Below are 14,746 nucleotides of genomic sequence, written 5' to 3' on the forward strand. Positions count from 1 at the left end.
AAAATTGCTAGAAATACTTTTTTGCAACCCAAAAAAGGACAACCAACCTTATTCAACTAAAAATATGTTGGTTCTCCCTTACCATGAAAACTTGGTTGATATGCCTTCTCTTCTTAAGACTTTTAATATTAAAGTTGTATTTAAAAATCTTAATACAGTAAAAAAACTTTTGATAAAGAATTCCCCCCAAAATGCTGACGGATGTGTCTATAAGATTCCTTGTAAAATTTGCGATAAAGTTTATTACGGTCAAACTGGTAAAAGTCTCGAACTTAGATTAAAACAACATAAATATAGCATTAGAACTGGACAAGATTCCAATGCTCTATTTATTCATGTGAAAGACTTTAACCATCCAATTGATTTTCAAAAAGTTGAGAAAGTTGTATCAAGCAAGTCCATGGTTGACAGAAATATAATTGAATCTTGTTTCATAAAAAGCAGTTTTGAAAATAATACGAATATTTCCTTAGGTTTGTATAAATTAGATTCATTGATAATTAATAAAATTTGGTTAGATTTTAATAATACATTGGACAAATAATAAACCTTATTTCTTGGGTAGAATGATTTGTTGGTGGGTTGTCACGAGGACCTGTCTAGTTGGACCAGCGGACCTACTGCAGTGTTCCTCTTTTCTTATGAGACTGGTATTGTCTCGCGTCAGGTGTTTCTTTGTTGTGGGAGTTGACTGTGAGGTGTGGTCTAAGCCCTTTTGTTGCCTTCCTTTGATGTGTTACTTTCATAGTTCCTTGACAATGTGAGTAGTCACGAAAGTGCTTGGAATTTCACTACTCTTTCACAGTGGTTGTTTTGCATATATATATATATATTTCTTTCAACACATCGGCCATATCCCACCGAGGCGGGGTGGCCCAAAAGGAAAAACGAAAGTTTCTCCTTTTACATTTAGTAATATATACAGGAGGGGTTACTAGCCCCTTGCTCCCGGCATTTTAGTTTCCTCTTACAACACGCATGGCGTACGGAGGAAGAATTCTGTTCCACTTCCCCATGGAGGTAAGAGGAAATAAACAAGAACAAGAACTAGAAAGAAAATAGAAGAAACCCCAGAGGGGTATGTATATATATGCTAGTACATGTATGTGTAGTGTGACCTAAGTGTAAGTAGAAGTAGCAAGACATACCTGTAATCTTGCATATTTATGAGACAGACAAAAGACTCCATCATGTAAAACAATTACAGGTTTCCGTTTTACACTCACTTGGCAGGATGGTAGTACCTCCCTGAGTGGTTGCTGTCTACCAACCTACTACCTAGGATATATATATATATATATATATATATATATATATATATATATATATATATATATATATATATATATATATATATATATATATATATGTACATACATACGTACATACATACATACATATAAGATTCCCCTCCCAGAAAATTGCACAAACGTAGAGCTTCAGAGAAGAACAACAGTGAGGGACGCACCTCCACATTGCAGGATTCATATTTCTTGGACTTCCCGGTGCAGTCCTCGGGCCTGGGGAAGAAATGAGCTGTTGTCATGAGGGAAGCACTACATTCTTAAGAGGTCACACAGCGTTAGGGAAATAGGTGGCAATCAGGCTTGATAAAAGAAAGGGAAGGATAGCTCCAATTCCTTGGACCAGAGCCTTTCACCATCACCAGTTTAACACTAAGGTAGGATGACCCAAAAAATGAAACATTCACCATCATATCATTTACTACATAATATTTACCATCATATTCGCCATCTTAACATTCACCATCATAACATTCATTATTATAACATTCACCATCATAACATTCATTATCTTAACATTCGTTATCATAATATTCATTATCTTAAAATTCATTACATTAACATTAATTACCTTAATTTTCATTATCATAATATTCATTATCTTAACATTCACCATCCTAATATTCACTATCATTACATTCACCAACTTAACATTCACCATCGAAATATTCACCATTATAACATTCATTATCATAACATTCACCCTCACAATATTCATAATAACATTCAGCATCAAAATATTCACCAACATAGCATTCACTATCATCTTAACATTCACTATCATAACATTTATCACCTAAACATTTACCACCATAACATTTACCATCATAACATTCACCATCATATTTACCATAACATTCACTATCGTATTTGCCATCATAACATTCACTATCATATCTACCATAACATTCACTATCATATTTACCATCATAACATTCACTATCATATTTACCATCATAACATTCACTATCATATTTACCATCATAACATTCACCATCATATTTACCATCATAACATTCACCATCATATTTACCATCATAACATTCACCATCATATTTACCATCATAACATTCACCATCATATTTGCCATCATAACATTCACAATCATATTTACCATAATATTAACTATCATATTTAGCATCATAACATTCACCATCATATTTACCATCATAATATTCACTATCATATTCACCATCATAACATTCACTATCATATTTACCATCATAACATTCACCATCATAACATTCACTATCATATTACCATCATAACATTCACCATCGTATTTACCATCATAATATTAACTATCATATTTAGCATCATAACATTCACTATCATATTTACCATCATAATATTCACTATCATATTCACCATCATAACATTCACTATCATATTTACCATCATAACATTCACCATCATAACATTCACTATCATATTACCATCATAACATTCACCATCATATTTACCATCATAATATTAACTATCACCAATCATTGCAACACTCTTTAACAAATCCATTGAATCCTCCACCTTCCAGTACTCAAAATAGCAAGGGTCACCCCGATCCACAAAGGAGGAGACCAAACAGAGTTGAATAACTATAGGCCAATATCCAACTTACACCCTCTCTCAAAAATCTTCGAAAAATTAATTCATAAACGAATCTACTCCTACCTTATCTCCCAAAACATACTCAACCCCTGCCAATTTGGATTCAGGCCAAATAAAAATACTAATGATGCTATTATACACATGCTAGAACATATATACACTGCAATAGAGAAAAAAGAAGTCCCACTGGGGATCTTCATTGACTTACGTAAAGCTTTTGATACAGTTAACCATGACTTGCTCCACGTAAAATTGTCACACTATGGTATAAGAGGGCACTCCCTCAACTACCTCAAGTCATACCTCAGCAACAGAAGCCAATATGTGTATGCAAATGGGGCAAACTCTTCTGCACAACCAATTACAGTTGGTGTCCCACAGGGAAGTGTCCTTGGCCCTCTTCTCTTTCTCCTATACATAAATGACCTACCAAATGCTTCGCAATTACTCAAACCCACACTATTTGCAGATGACACTACATACGTCTTCTCCCACCCGAGCCCAGTCACGCTAGCCAATACTGTAAATACAGAATTACAGAAAATATCTACCTGGATGAGGACTAACAAACTTACACTAAACATTGACAAAACCTACTTCATTCAGTTTGGTAACAGAGCTACAGATGTCCCTCTTAACATAATGATAAACGGATCACCTATCACAAAGCTAACAGAGGGAAAATTCTTAGGAATCCACCTTGATAATAGACTCAAATTTCATACACATATACAACAAATTTCTAAGAAAATTTCCAAGACTGTAGGCATACTATCGAAGATACGGTACTATGCTCCACAGTCAGCCCTCCTGGCCCTATATCACTCTCTTATTTACCCCTATCTCACCTATGGAATTTGTGCATGGGGCTCAACAACAAGTAACCATCTCAGACCACTAATTACCCAACAAAAGGCTGCAGTTAGAATGATAACAAATTCTCACTATAGGCAGCACACTCCACCAATATTCAATACACTAAACCTATTCACCATACAAAACATTCATACTTATTACTGCACCTATTACATACATAGAACACTTAACTCTGATATTAACCCTCCCCTCAAACATCTCCTTGCCAACCTCAACAGAACGCATGACCATAACACAAGGCACAGATCACTCTTTGATGTTCCTCGTGTCCATCTCACACTTTGCAAAAACTCAATGCACATAAAAGGCCCTAAAATCTGGAACTCATTACCTGTAAATATAAAAGAAACACTACCTGTTTATAAATTCAAGTCTCTTCTCAAAGATCACTTACTCACCCAAAACCAAATAAATACTGAATAACTGAACCTTATAAATTGTATATCTTAAATGTTTCTCACAATTATATCACATAAATGTTAAACCTAAAACCCAATCTAACTTTATTATTTTTTAAATACACTACCTAACAGAATACTCCATTCTACTGAATGTACAACAATGCATACAACCATATGACCTGTCTTTGTAATACTCACTTGTGCTTTATAGTAATCTGTTTACATTAAAGTTTTATCACCGATGTCATCATTGCTTAGTTCATCTTAAGTTAATTTTAAGCCAGCCCGTAATGCTATGCATAGTATAAGTGGCTTTGGCATACTGCTCTTTTCTGTATTTTTTGTACCTCTGTCTGTGTGCACAAATTTTTAAATAAATAAATAAATAAATAAATAAATCATATTTAGCATCATAACATTCACTATCATATTTACCATCATAATATTCACTATCATATTCACCATCATAACATTCACTATCATATTTACCATCATAACATTCACCATCATAACATTCACTATCATATTACCATCATAACATTCACCATCGTATTTACCATCATAACATTCACCATCATATATACCATAACATTCACTATCATATTTGCCATCATAACATTCACTATCATATTTACCATCATAACATTCACTATCATATTTACCATCATAACATTCACCATCATATATACCATCATAACATTCACTATCATATTTACCATCATAACATTCACCATCATATATACCATAACATTCACTATCATATTTGCCATCATAACATTCACTATCATATTTACCATCATAACATTCACTATCATATTTACCATCATAACATTCACCATCATATATACCATAACATTCACTATCATATTTGCCATCATAACATTCACCATCATATTTACCATCATAACATTCACCATCATATATACCATAACATTCACTATCATATTTGCCATCATAACATTCACTATCATATTTACCATCATAACATTCACTATCATATTTACCATCATAACATTCACCATCATATATACCATAACATTCACTATCATATTTACCATAACATTCACTATCATATTTACCATCATAACATTCACTATCATATTTACCATCATAACTTTCACCATCATATATACCATAACATTCACCATCATATTTACCATAACATTCACTATCATATTTACCATCATAACATTCACCATCATATATACCATAACATTCACCATCATATTTACCATAACATTCACTATCATATTTGCCATCATAACATTCACTATCATATTTACCATAATATTAACTATCATATTTAGCATCATAACATTCACTATCATATTTGCCATCATAACATTCACCATCATATTTACCATCATAACATTCACTATCATATTTGCCATCATAACATTCACCATCATATTTACCATCATAACATTCACTATCATATTTAGCATCATAACATTCACTATCATATTTACCATAATATTAACTATCATATTTAGCATCATAACATTCACTATCATATTTGCCATCATAACATTCACCATCATATTTACCATCATAACATTCACTATCATATTTATCATCATAACATTCACTATCATATTTACCATCATAACATTCATTATCATATTCACCATCATATTTACCATAACATTCACCATCATATTTACCATCATAACATTCACTATCGCATTTACCATAACATTCACTATCATATTTACCATAACAATCACTATCATATTTACCATAACATTCACCATCATATTTACCATCACAACATTCACTATCACATTTACCATAACATTCACTATCATATTTACCATAACATTCACTATCATATTTACCATAACATTCACTATCATATTTACCATCATAACATTCACCATCATATTTACCATCATAACATTCACCATCATATTTACCATCATAACATTTACCATCATATTTACCATCATAACATTCACTATCATATTTACCATCATAACATTCACTATCATATTTACCATAACATTCACCATCATAACATTCACTATCACATTTACCATAACATTCACCATCATATTTACATCATAACATTCACTATCACATTTACCATAATATTCACTATCATATTTACCATAACATTCACCATCATATTTACCATCATAACATTCACTATCATATTTACCATAACATTCACCATCATATTTACATCATAACATTCACTATCACATTTACCATAATATTCACTATCATATTTACCATAACATTCACCATCATATTTACCATCATAACATTCACCATCTTAGCATTCAATAGCTGTCTTGCCAAACATCACAATTGAAATTATTTTCTTAACTTTAACATTAGCAATCCAGCTTCAAAGTACAGGTACTGTACTTCTCATTTCCAGGAGTCAAGTCCGGCTAACTGGTTTCCCCTGAATCCTTTTATGTTACCTTGTACACACTCCAACAGCACTTTAAATCCTTAAAATCACTTGTCTCCACTCATTCTGATCTAACACGATTATTATTATTATTATTATTATTATTATTATTATTATTATTATTATTATTATTATTATTATTGTAATAACTTCCGTCACTACTACTACTACTACCGTTCTACTGCTACTACTACTACTACTACCACCACCACCACCCACCGCTGATACTACCATCACTGCCACTACCACCACCTATGCACTTAGGAAGGTTCGTCAGGAAACAGGATGTTTCCTGACGCCGGTCTTAGTCATATAATGACCCGCAGCTGGAGTTTTTGGTCATCTGACCGAGGCCTTCTGCTGGCTTACCGGTCCATCCCTTAAAAAAATTAAGGTTTTAATTATAACCATTTTAAATGACCTATACACTATCGCCACCACTACATACCTGTTACACACAATCAGTTTCGAGAGTTCTTTCCCCGAAGCTAGTCCTTAAGACAGCCTTACCTATTGACCGCGTGATCAACCAGGCTGTTTGTGCTAGCGGCCCGCAGGCTAACATAATTTATTATTAAACCCATTAATGAACTACACTTAAAAAATATCCAGAATATTCATAAACATTTTACTGGCTAAACTAAACCAGTAATTTATATGTAGCCGAAAATTATGTATGTATACTTACCATAATGGATGTATACAAGTTACACTGAAGTATAAAAATTGTATGCGACAAGTACGTAACAGGTAAAATGTAACATGATACAAATATTCATATAAATGATGGTAGATATCAGAGACAATTATATGTTGTTACCAATAATGTGTGGCAATAGGCCCATGTATAATGATAGAGGTGATACTAGGCCTATATACAATGCCATAGGTGACTGACCTGGCACCTTTGCAGGTTCTGGAGCGATAGGTGACACCGCCACCACACGATCTTGAACACGGTGAAGACCCCGACCATTCGCCCCAGGGCCCCTGTTCCACCTCATTGTCCTCAGGGGCCCACTGTCTCTTGTCACGATTATTGGGGCCCCAAGCATCCCAGGAGGACCCGTACTGCTGGTGCAGAGAGTCGCTGATGGGGATGCGTTGCCCATGATGATGACGGTGACGGTGACGGTGGTGGGGCAGATGCTGCTGACTCTCACACTCAACCTGTGAGCAAGATCGACGAGGTTAAATAAAACTTAAGAAAACTGATTTTCATTGTATTTCTAAGGTTCAGAGCAGTTTGAGGCTTGTTAGTGTGCTGGTAGTGGGGGGTGGTGTGTGGTGGTACCTGTGACCTGCCTCTGACCGCTCTCGAGGGCTCCTTTACCCTGGCAGACCGGCCTGTGGTTAGGCACTCGTGCTGACCGCCTGGTGGTTAAGATAAGAGATAAGATTTCGTTCGGATTTTTAACCCCGGAGGGTTAGCCACCCAGGATAACCCAAGAAAGTCAGTGCGTCATCGAGGACTGTCTAACTTATTTCCATTGGGGTCCTTAATCTTGTCCCCCAGGATGCGACCCACACCAGTCGACTAACACCCAGGTACCTATTTGCTGCTAGGTGAACAGGACAACAGGTGTAAGGAAACGTGTCGAATGTTTCCACCCGCCGGGAATCGAACCCGGGCCCTCCGTGTGTGAAGCGGGAGCTTTAGCCACCAGGCCACCGGGCCTGGTTGTGGTGGTGGTAAGAAGGGTGGTATGGGAATGAAACAAGGCTCATAAGACTCCTGGGAAGTACACAAAAGGATGATCGCAAATTTAATCTCGAGCATCAGACGGTTTTCTTACGATGTTTGAGTTTGGAATTATTTCTATAACTTGTGACGACATCTGGCAATAATTCGCTAGTGCTGGTCAGGCCTATTTCCACAGTAACCGTTGCTTTACTGGCACTCTCCATATGACACTGTATTCCATATTTTTCTATTTGGTGTTCACTGATATTCCTTTTCTGTTGGTTCAAAGGAGTATATGCACTTTATGGTTTGCACACGCTTATTTCCCGCCCTCTGTTCCCCCTGGGACTATCAGGAAACGCAATTTTTGACGGAGCTCAACCGGGCAACCCAAAATATTTCCATTCCTACGCAAAATCCAAGCTAAGAACTACCTGTAGAATTGGACCACTACTGAGAAGAGACTCGTATACTGACGACGAACAGGAAATGAGTGAAATCCTAAAAGAACAGTATGAGTCAGTGTTCAACAACCCACTAAATGACAGCAAGGTAGAAAATGCAGAAATACTTTTCACTCAAGAAGAAGGCCGCACAGACCAACTGACATTATTACAAATCCCATAGATTTCGAAAAAGAAATGGACAACATGCCCACTCACTCAGCACCTGGACCAGATTCATGGAATGTTCTATTTATAAAGAAGTGCAAAGTACCACTAGCACGAGCCCTTAGTATTCTTTGGAGAAAGAGCTTAGATCTAGGTGAAACACCGGAGGCCTTAAAGAGTGCAGACATAGCTCCTTTGCATAAGGGAGGTAGTAGAGCACTAGCTAAAAATTACAGACCAGTAGCCCTAACCTCTCACATCATAAAAATCTTCGAAAGAGTGATGAGACGGCAGGTTACAAATTTCATGGACCAGCGCAACCAACATAACCGGAACCAGCATGGTTTTAGAGCAGGACGATCATACGTGATTTACACAGATTTTGCAAAAGCGTTTGACAAATGCGATCATAGAGTGATAGCACACAAAATGAAGGCCATGGGCATTACGGGAAAGGTAGGCAGATGGATTTCGGTTTCCTAACACACAGAACACAAAAAGTAGTAGTGAATAGGGCAAGATCCAGCATCAGCGAGGTCAAAAGCTCAGTGCCCCAAGGCATTGTCCTGGCACCTCTGCTGTTCCTCATCCTCATAGCAGACATAGACAAAAACACCCGGCACACTTTTGTATCATCATTTGCAGATGACACTAAAATAAGCACGAAAGTCAGTACGGTAGAGGACACTGAAAAAGTACAGGAAGACAAACAGGGTTTTCCAGTGGGCAGTAGAGAACAACAATGACGTTCAATGGTGATAAGTTCCAGCTGCTTAGGTATGGAAAGAATGAAGAACTCAAAAGGAGCACTATATAAAAAAAACTCAAGAAGGTCACCAAATAGAACGTAAGGAACACGTAAAAGACCTACCTGGAGGGCCTAGGAATAATTATGTCAGCGGACCTTTCTTTTAAAGACCATAACAAGACAAAGATCACGAGAGCCAGGAAGATGACGGGGTGGGTATTGAGAACTTTCAAAACAAGGGAAATAATGCCGATGGTGACACTCTTCAAATCGCTACTGCTCCCTCACTTAGAATATTGCTCAGTGCTGACGGCCCCGTTCAAGGCAGGAGAAATATCGGAGCTGGAACAAATACAGAGATCGTTTACAGCTCACATTGAGCCAGTAAAGCACCTAAACTACTGGGAACGCCTGCAAGTCTTGAACATGTACTCACTGGAGCGGAGGAGAGAGGTACATGATAATATATACCTGGAAGGTACTCGAGGGCTTGGCCCCAAATCTGCACAATGCCATAACAACATACTGGAGTGAGAGATATGGGAGGTGTAAAATAAACCCAGTGAGGAGCAGGGGTGCGGTATCAACATTCGGGGTCCCAGACTTTTCAACATCTTACCAGAAGATATCAGAAACACTGCTGGAACAAGTGTAGAAGCCTTCAAGAGGAAACTGGACAAGTATCTTCACTAGGTGCCAGATCAACCAGGCTGTGATGGATATGTGGGGTAGCGGGCCTCCAGCAGCAACAGCCTGGTTGACAAGGCAAGCACCAGGCGAGCCTGGCCCATGGCCGGGCTCAGAAAGTAGATAAACTCTCGAAACTCTTCAAAGGTATATCAAAGGTAAGGTCTGAAATCATTCCTTCAAGTATTTTCCAGGTATATATCCTTACATATCTTGTCGCCTGCGCCTCTGAAGGACTAAGCATTCCCAACAAACTGAATGCTAGATGTGATCAGTGATCAATCTTCTGCGGGACCTTCTTGAGTTTTCTCTTAAGACCTTCGTGTCGCTTACACTTGTATCTGCTGAGAAAGTTGAAAATTCTTCGACTAGGAGTGATGCTGCTGCAGGTATAAGTGGAAGAAGCAACGAGCCGACGAGTGGATGAAGAAATGAATAAGACATGTGCAACACCTGGTTATCCTTATTATGAAGACAGCTCGCTTCATAATAATATCTGTCTGGCATAGCAGCACAATGGAAGTTTGGCACAGGATTGGGCCAGAGGATAACCTATGACCCAACTCTTGAACATAGCCTACTTCATTAGCGGGTCCCGCCTACCTATGATGATGTCTTCAGCTATTACACCTTCTGCCTCCTGGAGTCTACCTGGAGGTTATTCCGGGGATCAATGCCCCCGCGGCCTGGTCCACCACCAGGCCTCCCGGTGGATCAGGACCTGATCAACCAGGCTGTTACTGCTGGCCGCACCCAGTCCAACATACTAACCACAGTCCGGCTGATCCGGCACTGACTTTAGGTATCTGTCCAACTCTCTCTTGAAGGCAACCAGGGGTTTATTGGTAATTCCCCTTATGCTTGGTGGGAGGCTGTTGAACAGTCTTGGGCCCCGGACACTTCCAGTGTTTTCTCTTAGTGTACCAATGGTGCCCCTACTTTTAATTGGAGGTATCTTTCATTGCCTGCCCAGTCTTTTACTTTCGTACGGAGTGATTTCTGTGTGTAGATTCGGGACCATTCCTTCCAGGATTTTCCAAGTGTAGATTATGATCTCTTTCTCTCTCTTTCTCCTGCGTTCCAACGAGTACAAGTCAAGTGCTTCTAAGCGTTCCCAGTAGTTAAGGTGCTTGACAGAACTTATACGTGCAGTAAAGGTTCTCTGTACACTCTCTAGCTCTGCGATTTCACCTGCTTTGAACGGGGATGTTAATGCACAGCAGTATTCCAGCCTGGAGAGAACAAGTGATTTGAAAAGGATCATCAGTGGCTTGGCATCTCTCGTTTTGAACGTTCTCATTATCCATCCTATCATTTTCTTTGCACTTGTGATCGTGGCACTGGTGTGATCCTTGAAAGTGAGATTCTCAGACATTACTACTCCCAGGTCCCTTACATTATTTTTCCGCTCTACTGTATGGCCAGAGTTTGTAGTATACTCTGTTTTAGTTATCCCCTCCAGTTTTCCATAACGAAGTAGTTGGAATTTGTCCTCATTGAACATCATATTGTTTACCGTTGCCCACTGGAAAACTTTGTTTATATCTTCTTGGAGGTTAACCGCGTCCTCAGCAGATGACAGCCTCATGCAGATCCTAGTATCATCCGCAAAGGATACGGTGCTGTAGGTTATATCTGCCTATGTCTGATATGAGGATGAGGAACAGGATGGGGGGCGAGTACTGTGCCTTGTGGAACAGAGCTCTTCACTATGGCAGCCTCCGATTTAACTCTGTTGACCACTACTCTTTGTGTTCGATTGCTTAGGAAGTTGATGATCCATCTCCCCACTTTGCCAGTTATTCCTTTAGCACGCATTTTGTGCGCTATTACGCCAAGATCGCACTTGTCAAACGCTTTTGCAAAGTCTGCTGCTCAGTTCTGGTCACCGTATTACAGAATGGATATAAATGCTCTGGAAAACGTACACAGGAGGATGACAAAGATGATCCCATGTATCAGAAATCTTCCCTATTACCTGGAGTTTACCTGGAGAGAGTTCTGGGGGTCAACGCCCCCGCGGCCCGGTCTGTGACCAGGATAGACTGAGGGCCCTGAATCTGCACTCTCTCGAAAGGCGTAGAATTAGGGGGGATATGATCGAGGTGTATAAATGGAAAACAGGAATAAATAAAGGGGATGTAAATAGTGTGCTGAAAATTTCCAGCCAAGACAGGACTCGCAGCAATGGTTTCAAGTTGGAAAAATTCAGATTCACAAAGGATATAGGAAAGTACTGGTTTGGTAATAGAGTTGTGGATGAGTGGAACAAGCCCCCGAGTACAGTTATTGAGGCTAAAACGTTGTGTAGTTTTAAAAATAGGTTAGATAAATACATGAGTGGGTGTGGGTGGGTGTAAGTTGGACCTTACTAGCTTGTGCTGCTGGGTCTGGTACAGTGCTCCATCCTTGAGTGGGGATGACCAGACTGAGTGGGCCATTCGGATAATCCGGGGGGTGGGTCATTGGTCTTATCCGGGCGGGGGGATGGACCTGCTCCGCATGGGTCAGTAGGCCAGTTGCAGTGTTCCTTCTTTCTTATGTTCTTATATTACATCTGTATTCTGATTTTTTTTCCAGTGCATCCAAGGCCATATCATAGTGATCCAGTAGTTTTGAGAGGCAGGAGCGACCTGCCCTGAACCCATGTTGCCCTGGATTGTGCAGTTTTTGGGAATCCAGGTGGTTTGCAATCCTGATTCTTAGCACTCTTCCAAAGATTTTTACGATGAGGGACGTTAGAGTTATTGGTTTATAGTTCTTAGCTAATGCTTTGCTGCCACCTTTATGGAGTGGGGCTATATCGTTGTTTTAAGTAACTGTGGAATTTCACCCATGTCCAAGCTCCTTCTCCATAGTGTACTTAGGGCACGTGACAGGGGTTTCTTGCAGTTCTTAATGAATACAGAGTTCCACGAGTATGGGCCTGGGGCTGAGTGCATGGGCATGTTGTCAATGGCTTTTTCAAAGTCTATCGGAGTTAGGGTAATTATACGTTCTCTCTGCTACAAATTAAGCAAGGCTAAAGGACTACACGCCTAACAAGACATGATATACTGTTTCCAGTATATCATGTCTGTCCTGAATTGATGAGGCCGCTGGCTGGTGAAAAGTCTTCATAATAAAGATACTCAGGTATTGCAGATGTCTTATTCATCAGCTTGTCGTTATTGTATACCATTAATGTAATAGATGAAGGGACGTAACTCAGTGCTGGCAGGTGGAATAGGATGAAAGCCGACAAGTGGATGAAGAGAAACAAAGTGCTGGCAAGTGGAGTCCGATGAGAGTCAACAAGTGGATAAAAAGAAACAATACAGTGCTGGCAAGTGGAGTACGATGACAATCAAAAAGTGGATTCAGAGAATCAATACAGTGCTGGTAGTTGGAAGTGGCAGCAAGCTGACAAGTGGAGCAATCCAGTTAGTTTAAAATTTTAGAGAATATGTTGTGAGTTCTTGAGCTATCTCATGGTTTAGAATTATTAGGTTTACTAATTTTATGCGAACAGTGGAAGCTATGTAGGTTATTCAATATATGAACTAAGAGCAGCAGTCGAAAGTAGATCACGAATACCACTAAGAATAAAATTATTTGTGACATCTTTCATTCTGACAATTTTCATAATCCACTTATCTGGCGAGGCTACGTTTCTCTGTTGTGTTCTGTATGCGTCAGATTTATATTCCTAGATTTATATTCCTAGATTTTTTTTTTTTACCCGTGGTTTCTGTTCCGCTATACGATATTAAGCATGTATCTGAGTTTTTCGTTTTGTTCCTTATTGATGAAGCTAGAATCTGTCATCACTCAGTGTTTTTGTTGACTTCCGTTGCTTCGTGGAAGAATTTGTTGATATTTGATTACAGTTTTAATGTCATCTACTGATGTAACCTTCGTGCTGATATAGAGTCCTTCTTTATCGTTGGGAGGAAGTAAAGGGTCATGCAGCTTATTTGCTTAAGAGTAGATTTTGAGTAATTTAACCTTTAAGGGTTAAGATATACTTTATTTGCTCGACATTTTAATATTCACCTTATTGTAACAAATACTATTTCGTTTGACCAAATTTTATGAGATTACATCGTGGTTACTTTCGCATGTACTCGCCTAATTATGGTTGCAGGGGTCGATACTCAGCTCCTGGCCCGCCTCTTCACTGATCGCTACTAGGTCCTCTCTCTCTCTCTGCTCCCTGAGCTTTGTCATACCTCATCTTAAAGGGTACTTGCCCTTGGTAATGAAAATAACCCTCGAAGCTATAATCTAGGTGAAGTAGAGCTTGGTCACACAGAATGTGAAAAAGACTTGGGAGTCATGGTAAGCAGAAATCTAAAGCCAAGACAGCAGTGCCTCAGTGTGCGCAACAAGGCCAACAGATTACTTGGATTTATCTCAAGAAGTA

The 14,746-nt window shown here is 38.8% G+C and overlaps 1 protein-coding gene across 1 annotated transcript in view; it reads right to left on the bottom strand.

Moving 5' to 3' along the window:
* Positions 1-14,746, bottom strand: part of Ppn (proteoglycan-like sulfated glycoprotein papilin) — a 504,188-nt gene that overhangs the window by 403,893 nt on the left and 85,549 nt on the right. The window contains exons 3-4 of the mRNA XM_070095679.1: positions 7,510-7,781; positions 1,469-1,520 (exon numbers count right to left, since the gene is read on the bottom strand). Of these exons, the coding sequence (XP_069951780.1) occupies positions 1,469-1,520; positions 7,510-7,781 (324 nt within the window). The remainder of the gene's footprint in view (positions 1-1,468; positions 1,521-7,509; positions 7,782-14,746) is intronic.

This window comes from Cherax quadricarinatus, chromosome 4 (assembly GCF_038502225.1).
Source record: "Cherax quadricarinatus isolate ZL_2023a chromosome 4, ASM3850222v1, whole genome shotgun sequence".
NCBI lineage: Eukaryota > Metazoa > Arthropoda > Malacostraca > Decapoda > Parastacidae > Cherax > Cherax quadricarinatus.